Below are 12060 nucleotides of genomic sequence, written 5' to 3' on the forward strand. Positions count from 1 at the left end.
AAAGGGAAACAGTTTGATTTCTAAGGGCAGTCTTAATACTGAAGAAGCAAATTGGAAAAATTACGCATTACTGAATAGAAGTAATGAGAAGGATCTGAGGGGGAAAAATAGTCAGCTTAATTCAACATGGCATGTCAGCATCTGTCATTAATGCAACAATATGATCACGTTCTCCAATATGCTGCATTTACCTCAGGCTTTTCAATTATTCACTCCTTTCACTTTCTAAAATGTAGGAGAGTAATGGTAAAGTTGGAGGACTCAAATTTGTATTACCAATACTAAAAAAGATGGAGACACTAACTTGTACCCATTGTGCATATAAAATTACATATCTGAAAACACAACTCAGGTAAAAGAATATAAATAAAAGCTAGCCACTGGTCAGATTGGTGTAGCTACTAGTTTAAAAGCACAAAACAAATTTCACTCCTAGGTTCATTAATTAAATATTAAATTATAAATATTAACAAATTAACAGGTAGTAAACTACATAGAATATCTAATTCTAACATGGTAAGTCTATAATATTTATGTTTAAACTTTAAAACAGAAAATAATACAAGGTTTTGAAATGTAGTATAGTCATACAAGAAAAACACGGTTCAACAAAGGTAACTGAGTCAGTAAGAATGAAGACTAAAGTGAAGAGTCACAGAAACTATGAGAGATATCGATGGTTTTCACCAAAATTGAACTCCTGACCTCTAGGGGCCGAGTTTCTATCCTCAGGAAAAAAAAAGACGATGACGACGATGAGAGACAGGCTGCAGAATCACAAGAGGGGAAAGACTCTGCCTTGGGAGCCAAGAAACCCGAGTTCCAGTTCTGGCTCTGCCCTTATTATAAACAAGTCACTCAAACTCACTAAGTAGTTGCAATAAACAGGGTGTGAGCCAGCTGGTTTTCTTGGTCCCTTTCAGTATCTGAAAAGGTGACCAACTAGCCAAAAGTCCAAAGACATGTGAGACATGCCTAGAGAATGCCCAAACCTCACAATGTACCAAGTCTTGAAATATATCAACATCTATCACTAATACTGTACTTGGTCACAGACTACCTGGCTTGATAACATTATGCTCAAGGGTTTCCAAGGAGATTTCAGCTGAATCACATGGGACCCAAAGTTTTAGAGCCCATATCCTACTTCCATTTGGAAATGGTAAAACAAGGTAAACTTATGTCTCCCCTGCTTTCAGGACTAGAAGGGGTATTTCCAGTTATCTCTTTAGTGGTATTTCCTAACACACTAGCACTTTTTGTTTCAACTTTTCCTTTCATTCTAATCATATTTTCACATGATCTAATAAGGGCTCCCCTTATTCATCTATTCAACTTCTCCACTCTCTCTGAAAAACCAGATAATCTTCCACATCATAATTACACTTATATTCAGAACATTGATCTCTCCAAATTCTTGTCAATTCATTCTAAAAAGGAGTACCTAAAACCAATCTTTTCAATAAGTTGCAAAAAAAAAAAAAACCCCAAACACAACTACATGTAACAAAAACAACTCTTTTTTCTTAATTCACGATCACAATTTTTAAAATCATTACGTAAAAATTCACTAGAGAAAAATATTTTTAAAAATTCTTTATTTTTTGCTACCAAAATATCTAGATTAAGAAGTTATGTGCGTTAAACAAATTCCTTCTCTATTACTACTATTTGTTCTTTTTGCATTTGGCACTTTTTTTTTAATTGGAGCTCTTCTTTCACTGAATTATGAAACTGGTCTTCAAATTCATTTTTAACCTTTTAAGGCAGAATATTTGTTAGCAAGTCATCCATAGTGAGTAAATTAATGCTAAAAACATTAGAATGAGAACTAACTTAGATTGAAGGCATAAATGAGATTGACTTCAAGCCTTGTAAGGATAACAACCATTTTAAAAACATTTTTTTAAAAACCTGAGAAATGTGATTAAATTAAGTTAGTTCAAAGAGCATCTAACTTGAGTGTTTGTTCTGTCATTGCAATGTTTCAATTTTAATATAAATGCTAGGAAATTTTAATGCTCTTAATTTTTACAGGAAAAAAAACAGTGTTACATTTAGAAGTTCTAATGTTTATCACCATCTGATGCTGTCATTGGAAGCAATTGCTACTTACACTCTTTTAAGAAGTGAGAATTGCAATTTCTCTAACTGATGACAATGTAATTATTTCTTTTACTGTCAAAATAGAGGTGATTTCCCTTCCTCACACACATGATTGCACATGCAGATCCAGGCTTATCTGAAATTTTATAAGCATGCTGAATGTCTGAATCTGAATGCACAAGATCACGTGAACAATGAGCCTTAGCGGGGATGTAAACCAAGCCTACAGCCATCTACCCTAAACTTATTTTTATCATCCCCATATCCTGTAGGGACTCACACTTCAGCATCCACACAGCTTTCAACGCAATGTCATATCATCTACAATGTACAGCAACAACCATTACAAAAATAACTGGGCGGGGGGAGTCACAGTGAATCTGAATGTCTCATTTGGAGGTTTAAATGACTTCATTAACTATTCATTAACACATACAAAAATCAGCCTTTCAGAAAAACGCAAGACTCCACAAGATCTATGCCATGCCATGAACACCGGCTTTGGGAGAATCGTGTCCTACCTGCTCTTTCAGCTGCTGTACGGAAGTCTGAAGGTTCAGAATCTGACTGAAGAGCGGGCTCTGCAAGACTGACTTGAGAAGGTTCAGCTTGTCTTCATTGGCTACGTCTCCACGTTCTCGCAGCTTGGCTTGCAAGCGCTCTGCTGCCTGCAGGGCTCGATTTTTGTCTAAACCAAAGAGCAGCACTGGTCATTAACAGGACTCAAGAGACACACATCAAACTCCGCTTACAGAATAGAAATCCTAAAACTATCCCTTTCGAGAGCATAAAATTGACTCAGAGAAAAAAGGACTGTAACATGTCCCTATGAATAGGTCCCTCAGACCCCGGAGTCTCTGGTGAGAGAGTCTGTCTGAAAGCAGAGAACTGGTTACATATACGCCACATGCAAGCAAGTGTTGCTCCAACTCAGATGGCGTGTATTTGAATTCCAACGCCAGCTGTCAACTCTTTTATATAAAAACTATTGAACCAAACACTTCGTGATCTTGTAAATGCTGATATATTCACTTTTCAAAAAATCTTATTTACATTTAAGAAAAATTAGAAATATAACTCACTAACAAGTGGATGTGGATGATGTCACTGATGAGTCATAACATCCAAAATACAATTTCATATATCAAGGAACAAACATTCTATACTTGAGAATCTACTTGAAAATATATCACAACAATGTATAACCCTTCAAAAACACTTCTTAATACTTTAAATGTCTTTCCCCAAAATTAAATAGCATGTCTATATATGCATCAAACCAAAATAATTCAAATAGTTATTGATCACCTTATATAGCAGGCATAAAAGTTGCAAAAGTAAGTATTTTGAGTAAGTGTATCCCTAATAATCCTAGCATCTTACATGCGTGTTTCCACCAGATGGTGATTTTCTATGACAAATCACAGTTAAAAACATCTCCCTAAAACTCTCTCACTCTCTCACAAGTGAACCCAAATTCGTTTCAAAGGAATGAAGACCATTTAAATATATGTTCTAACAGATTCATCATGGTAATAAGGCCATCTATTAACATTCATTTGCCATATTATAGTAATCAAAGAGTGGGAATTATCACCACAGACACTTTTTATAGAACCAAATGTGGGATGACATAGAAATGGGGAAATTAAGGCATGAATTAACGTTGACCATGAGTTCACATGCATTTAAACAAACAGAATTTACTCATCTGCACAATTTTTATTTATTATTTATTTAGAGAGAGAGAGAGAGAGAGAGAGAGCACGAATGGGGAGAGGGAGAGAGAGAGAATCTTAAGCAGGCTCCAAGCCCAGCACGGAGCTCAATGCGGGGCTCAATCTCACGACCCTGAGATCATGACCTGAGCAGAAATCAAGAGTTGAATGCTTAACCAACTGAGCTATCAAGGCGCCCCATCATAAGCACAATTTTAAAAGTAAATAATGTTAACGACATGAGAATTTTATTCTGGGTCTTATTTCCCATGGTATCTCAGAATACAAATCTAGTATTAATTTCCACGTCCATTCTTGGAAGGTGTACACATAAGTAATAACTTACAAAATAAAGATTGGAAGGTGACCGTTTCAATAATTCTCTATTTCCCCTTTGCTGTCCACTTTCTTATGAGGAACTCTGCTTTGTAGACTAGTAGTAGTCTTTGTGGCATGGGACTTTAGTATAAAATGGGGGATGAAGGTAACACACACCCACGTACTTTTATCATGCACATTGTACCAGGAAGAAAAGTCAGAGTAATGATCCCCACCATCACAAAAACAGCTCCTTTTCCTTTTCCTTCCACCTACTCTCATCCTGCTTCCCAAAGCACGCAGGTATCAAGGCACCAGCCACAATCATCAAGGCACCAAGGTGAAATCCAGATACCTTCCAGTAGTCATACCCAAAACTTCCAGGGAAAACGTGAGGCATTAGGCCACCAGGAGAGGGATGGGTGTACTGATATGCCTGGAACTAGTTCTATAAACCAGCTCCTCTAAAACTAAAGAGCAGGGGAAAAAGATTAACATGTGAATTTGGGTACTTCAACCTACATTATCTCATGTAAAATCAAACTGCCTTAAATCATCACTGAAGTTTGTCAGCCTAAATGTTTATTATTGTTATGGCTCATCATCAACTTAAAAGCAAAGTTCAGTAGTATTTCAACTGCCACAAATAAAGAAGGCAATGAGCTTCTTTCAGTATTAAAAATACTGTTAACCTTTCTGGTGCTGTCCACAAACACCCATTAACCAGAAGTGGGTCCATAAATTAGAATAAGGTTTACATTAAACTTCATTAAAACTCATAATTGGTAGAACATTTCATATGTCTTTATCTTGTGCTTACAAATGGTTTGTTTTTGTAATACTTCAGATTAAGTCATCCAAATATAGAAACACATTTCCCTGCTATAATGCTAATGGATAAAAACTTCTAAAAACTAAGCTACCAGACGAAATCCTGCTATGTAGAAAAACCATTTCAAAGATCCCAATGGGAAAAGTTTTGATTCTTAGAAAAATAAGAAGGAATAGGTCTTACCTATAGTTTCTAACATTTTTTTCCGAAGTTCAGTGTTCTTCACTACAATGATTTTAAACAGCAACTAAAACAGAACTCTGGGAAGAAAAGAAATAAAGTGGAATGGTTATGTTTTATCACAACATTAAAACTATATACTCTAAAAAGTACTTGATGCTACCATAATTCCTTTGACCATTAAAATCTTGTTGATTTAACTTAAAATAGTTTTTTTAATATGCAAAAAAAAAGGAATCATTTTAGGACTTACTCAAAATTATCTTATATTTGCAAGTAATACTTGCATAGTAAAGTAAAAAGCATACGATCTGTTTTAAATAAGATGGCAGATGTATCCGAAATACTTCTTTAAGAACTTCTCAACACAGACCACTATAATCTCAGATTCACGTACAGATTCTCACCCACAGAGTAAGGAACTTACTTGACTGTGCATGAGAAATTCAGTGGGCAAAAACATTGAAACGTAAAAAGCAGAAGATGTGATCCTGCCCTTGACTGCTCACAGTCCTAACTGGGGAGACCATACACACATACCAATTAGAAACGAGCTATGACACTCGTGCAGGATGTGAACCACGGGGAACTAATACATTAAATCAAGGATGAAAAACTGAATAAAAACATAATGTTAAATGAAGGAAGAGTTTTCAAAGGTTTTCAAAATACCCTCCTGACTATAATATTCTCTTCTCCCTCATTCAAAATAAACCTTCTCAACTCCTTCGACTCACACGGACTCATCTTTCTCTGACAATACTTATCCAGACTCTTTAAAGTACCAGCTACAGATTTCCAATGACAGTGTCCAAATCACTAACCATACTTAATCTCTGCTGTCCAACAATTTATATATCCTCTCCCTAGTCACACCCATCCTTTGCCTTGCAGAAAAACCTCAGTCATTGCTTCAGTGGCGGGGAAAAAGGTCACACCCAATCTCCTCACTTTTGAAAGACAAAATAGGATTTGTCTGAGAAGGAGCAGTTCCCCTTGTTGTCTCTTTAACAGAAAATGCATCTGGGACAAAAGGAAATCGTGATGTATATGAGTAGATGCACTGACTATCCATCAATGCCTATGATTAGCTCTGTGTAATAACAGAGAACAGTTGTTGTTGACTTTCCTTATCCTGATTTAGAATACACTATTTAAAACATCAACTCCATTTGAAATAGTCAAACAACTCTATTACTGGCACTTGTTTTATAAAATGCCCTGGTGTCAAGAAAAGGGCACCAGCTCTAACTTGGAATTGAAACCTAAATAACAGTGTAGGTATGGGCAAAGGGCCATACCATCTGAACCTTAGTTTCCTAGAAAACTTACTCATTGAGTATATTGCAATAAATGAGAAAGAGTATACGAATTTCCAGATCGTAGTATAACTCACACTGTAAAATATATATTCAGAATTAACACTGAGCCCATACAGATGTGCATTTCAATGTCAGGCATTGCATGGTTTCATGGGGAAAAATACAGGGAGATCTTTAAAATAAACTAGTCATATTTTTATTCTTATTGACAAGGACACTTCATAAGATAGTATACTATTAGGTCCCCCTCAAAAAATTACTAACTTCTGACAGTTAACAAATAAAAGTAAAGATACCCCAATAAAAGGACGATCTGTAACTGATATATGCCCAGCAGGAAGAATGCTAGCAATGGAAGAACATAAAACTTAGGGAGTCTGATCACCTGAAGGAATATTTCAGCTGGCCCCTTTATTAGCCGCAATGCCCTGTGAAGTCACTGTCTGTCTCTCCTAAACTAGAAAACTCTAACCACAAATGAATGACATTCAAAGTTTTAGAAGGGTAAAACTATACAAATCAGTGCTTGCTAGGTACAATAAAGTCAGCTCTACCTTCTCCCCCTTTTGAAAAATTAACTTGGAAAGACAAGCAATATTCATGACCTGGAGGGGGAGGTAGCCTATGGATTTAGAGACCCACTGATTTATGAGGAGTCTGCAGAGAAAGTACAGAGTAAGCAGTTCCCCACTGAGAAAAATATTGTCATCCCAAAGTTCACCTACAAGTCGGTTATGTGGAAAGAGAATTACTTTTCTTTTCCCCAGAGAAACTCTTATCATAAAGGTTTTGGTCTTTTTTTTTTTCCAGAAAAAAAAGGTCCATTCAACTGCGAGTCAGACATTAATTAGCTCCCACATGAGAGCTCCATTCCTCTGGATTTCAGAGATTTAAAAAAAAATGAGTTTCACAGTTTCTCTTCTCTGCTCTGATGTCCATTAAAATAAGTACATGTGGCTTTTTTGAGGCTTTCCAGATTTTACAATTAGTAGCCATGACAAAGAGACAAGAGGTTAAAAAAAAAAAAAAAAAAAAAAACTGTTCTTTTTCATGCCCTATACCCCATCCCAAGGATTCAGCTCTAAGTATAAAGATACTCATTTGTAACCACAGATGTTTTGATATGGAGGGATAGAATCCACATGCATCAAACTGCATGAGTTCTCCTTCTCACCCCACCATCAACCTTCCCTCTTCACCCCCCTCAACACCGTGTGGAAACAGAAGGGTACCTGGGTGACAACAGTGGGTCATGGCCAATAGGTCAGATGTAAAGAAAATCCAATACATGTCTAAGAAATGCCAAGTTCTCAGGGCTCTTCTGGACAATTCAGGCTAGCAGTAAAGATGGTGAGTCAGAAGGGCAGTAAAGAGAGGAAATGAGATGTGGACAAGTAGCAGCAGTAATGCCAGGGCAGAAGCAAGGGTGACAACAGCAAACATTCAACAGCTACCACATCCTGGGCACCACTCAAAACATATTATCCAACTAAGGCCTTTAATATTCACTTTACAAACAAGTTAACTGAGGCAATGAAAGAGTACACAACTTGCTGAGGTCATACCACCAGTATATGATGGCGCCAGATGTGGACCAGGCAGTTTGGCTCCAGAGCCAATTAACAATTTAACTTCTACAATATGCTGCCTCTCAACAGGAGGAAGATTCACCTTACCATTCTCCTTCCTCTTTCCAAGTTCAAAACTGTGTTGACTTTGCCCTACACAAGGAGAAACCAGAGGAAGAAACAGACCCAATGTGCACGAAGTCTGAATGGACTGGTGTAGACAACTTAACACAACCAACAATCCATACAAAGGTACGAACAACTCAAAACTAAGTATTTTAGAAACAATGGGTAGGTACATCGAAGAAAGATCAGTAAGTCACCATTTATATAAAGTTCATATATGTTTAAATAAATCACCTTTGAAACCCAAGATTTTAAGAAAAATCTCCAAGAAAGATAAGCCTCCTTATATTAATATTCAAAGTACATTAAAAAACATGGCTGTTATATTTCAACACAATGGAAATAGGCGTATTCAAATAGACTCAAAAATAGAGCCACTGTACACGAGCCCGTGTGGTTACTGCCACTATGTGGGTATAGCTGAAGCTGTTACAGCAGCCGTGACGCTCACAACTACAGGACGCACACCCTGAGTGGCTCCGTGACCTCAGTGCCGATGAAGCCCTGAGTGCTGGACAAGGGCAGGCTGCACACATGACATCCCGGCAGCAGGGACCCTGATCTTCACGCTCTCCACGGGATCCTCCACTGCCTCGCATATTGTTCTCTCCATCCTCCAGAGAACAACAGAGGAAGGGAGAGACTCAGGTCTTACTCAAGGTCATATAGCTCATAAGCAGAGCATAGAGTTGAATCCAACGTGGCCTGAATTCAAAGCCCACACTCACTCTGTCACACACCATGCTTTCCATATTGTACTGCAAAAATCATATGGTGGACATACATTGTTGAATGAAAAAAAAAAGACTGTAAGACAATGTATTAAGTTGTTAGTATCTGTATAAAAGGGAACGGAAATACTTGCGTAAATAAAATTAATATGTACATGTTTATAAAAGCACAGACTGTTTCTGCAAGCTTTCCAAAGACACTAATAGTAGGATGTGGAGGGCTATGGGACACTAAGAGAAACATTTTGCACTGCATTTCTTTTGGGTTTTTTAATTTTTATTTTTTTAAAGATTTTATTTATTTATTTTTTTTTTAAATTTTTTTTTTTTTAAAGATTTTATTTATTTGCGAGAGAGAGAATGAGAGACAGAGAGCATGAGAGGGAGGAGGGTCAGAGGGAGAAGCAGACTCCCCGCTGAGCAGGGAGCCCGATGCGGGACTCGATCCCGGGACTCCAGGATCATGACCTGAGCCGAAGGCAGTCGCTTAACCAACTGAGCCACCCAGGCGCCCGATTTTATTTATTTATTTGACAGAGAGAGAACACAAGTAGGGGGAGCAGCAAACAGAGGGACAGGGAGAAGCATGGTCCTCACTGAGTGGGGAGCCCGATGCAGGGCTTGATCCCAGGACCCTGGGATCATGACCTCAGCTGAAGGCAGACACTTAATCAACTCAGCCACCCAGGCGCCCCGTCTTTTGGGTTTTTTAAATTTTCTATCAATATAACATTGCCACATTTAGCAAATAAAAATACAGGATACAGAAAAATTCAAATAAATTTGTATTTTGGATAAATGAATTAATTTTTTAGTATAAGCATATCCTGTGCGATACTTGGGACATTCTTATAACTAAACACTAATTTGTTGATTATCTAAATTTCAAATTTAACCAGGCATCCATTATTTTATATGGCAACCCTACTTATGTATATATTACCTTAGGGAAAAAAATCAAATTTTAAAAATCATTTTTAATTTAAGGCCTTTATGCTTCTTGTAGAACATTAATGCAATGACAGAGTTGTCAAGTCCTTTGCAAAGCTCTAAAGATTTTATTTTTTTTTTATTTTTAAAGATTTTATTTATTTATTTGACAGAGAGAGAGAGACAGCGAGAGAGGGAACACAAGCAGGCAGAGTGGGAGAGGGAGAAGCAGGCTTCCCGCCAAGCAGGGAGCCCGATGTGGGGCTCAATCCCAGGACCCTTGGATCATGACCTGAGCCGAAGGCAGATGCTTAACAGCTAAGCCACCCAGGTACCCCAAAGCTCTAAAGATTTTAGCTGTGACCCAATGATTGTCCAACAACTAGTTGACAATTCCAGCGTCAGAAGGGGATAAAAATCAAGTCAAATTTGGTTTTATTTAGAAACAGGGACTGATTAATTGACTAATCGTTGTACTTTTCAACAAGTTGTACTGGTAATGTGTGGGCACAGATTGTAAGTAGTAAAGAATCAGTGCTTCAAACATAAAACAGATCATTCTGTCCAATGCAGATTATATGGCAACTAACAAGTGAAAATATGTTTTCTGCTAAAAATAACCCAGAAAGAGAAACTGTCCCAAATGCATAAAATTTTCTAGTTATCTTAAACAATTCTAACTGTAAAAGAGGTACAACTTTATTTTTTTTTGTGTTAAGTTTTTATTTTAATTCCAGTTAGTTAACATACAGTGTTATATTAGTTTCAGGGGTACAATACAGTGATTCCACACATCACCCCGTGCTCACCAGGACAAGGGCACTCCTTAATTGCCATCATCTATTTAACCCTTCCCTCACCCCTACCCCTCTGTTAACCATCAGCTCATTCTCTACAATTAAGAGTATGTTCCTTGATTTGTCTTTTTTTCCCTTGGCTCATTTGTTCTGTTTCTTAAATTCCACATATGAGTGAAATCATATGGTATTTATTTTTCTCTGAATTATTTCATGTAGCATTATACTCTCTAGCTCCATCCATGTCATTGCAAATGGCAAGATTTCATTCTGTTTAATGGCTGAATAATATTCCACTGTATATAGATACCACATCTTCTTTCTCCATTCATCAATCCTTGGGCTTGATGGGCTGCATCCCTACCTTGGCGATTATAAATAATGCTGCTAAAAACAGCCGGGTGGACGTGTCCCTTTAGAATTAGTGTTTTTTTGTTTTGTTTTTTATTCTTTGGATAAATACCCAGTACTGCCATTGTTGGATGGTAAAGTTTTTCTATTTTTAACTTTTTAAGGAGCCTCCATCCTGCTTTCCACAGTGGCTGCACCTGTTTGCCTTCCCACCAACCATGCACAAGTGTTTTCTCCACATCATCACCAACACCTGTTGTTTCTTTTGTTGTTGATTTGAGCCATTCTGACAGGTGTGAGATAATATCTCATCGTAGTTTTGATTTGCATTTCCCTGATGGTGGGTGATGATGAGCATCTTTTCATGTGTCTGTTGGCCATCTGGATGTTTTCTTCTGAGAAATATCTGTTCATGTCTTCTGCACATTTTTAATTAGATTTTTTGTTTTTTAGGGTACTGAGTTTTATAAGTTCTTTATATATTTTGGATACTAACCCTTTATCAGATATGTCATCTGCAAATGTCTTCTCCCATTCCATAGGTTGCCTTTTTGTTTTGTTGATTGTTTCCTTCATTATGCAAAGCTTTTTATTTTGTTGAAGTCCCAATAGTTTACTTTTGCTTTTGTTTTCCTTGCCTCAAGAGAGATCCAGAAAAAAGTTGCTATGGCCAAAAGGGGTATACCTTTAAGTGAGTTTGCTGCAATGCTTTGTGGCTGGTCACAGTCACTCAGCATCTATTTATTGCATTTTTTTTTAAGATTTTATTTATTTATTTGACCGAGAGAGTGTGTGTGCACAAGCAGGCAGAACGGCAGGCAGAGGGAGAGGAAGAAGCAGTCTTCCCGCTGAGCAGAGAGCCGGATCAGGGGCTCGATCTCTGGACCCTGGGATCATGACCTGAGCAGAAGGCAGATGCTTAACCAACTGAGCCACCCAGGCGCCCCTATTTATTGAATTTAAATTTCACATCTGTCTCGTTCACAGCTGCCTCAGCACTACCTGAAAGTTAGACAAATGCAAGGCTGTAGTCATTTGCAGGTAGTTTGTCATAACGTCAATTGGCCATGAGAGCAAAACT

The 12060-nt window shown here is 37.5% G+C and overlaps 1 protein-coding gene across 15 annotated transcripts in view; it reads right to left on the bottom strand.

Moving 5' to 3' along the window:
• The window catches only part of MPDZ (multiple PDZ domain crumbs cell polarity complex component), a 193533-nt gene that overhangs the window by 160955 nt on the left and 20518 nt on the right, over positions 1-12060 (bottom strand). For all 15 annotated transcript variants that reach the window (XR_010407652.1, XM_064579269.1, XM_064579277.1 and 12 more), the window contains 2 exons: positions 5158-5234; positions 2628-2794 (listed from right to left, as the gene is read on the bottom strand). Coding sequence is in view for 14 of the 15 variants with exons in the window: in XM_064579269.1 (XP_064435339.1) it covers positions 2628-2794; positions 5158-5173 (183 nt within the window). In the remaining variant the exon portion in view is untranslated. The remainder of the gene's footprint in view (positions 1-2627; positions 2795-5157; positions 5235-12060) is intronic.

Source organism: Mirounga angustirostris, unplaced genomic scaffold, assembly GCF_029215605.1.
Source record: "Mirounga angustirostris isolate CCGP_5_RB_7025 unplaced genomic scaffold, mMirAng1.0.hap1 SCAF_15, whole genome shotgun sequence".
NCBI lineage: Eukaryota > Metazoa > Chordata > Mammalia > Carnivora > Phocidae > Mirounga > Mirounga angustirostris.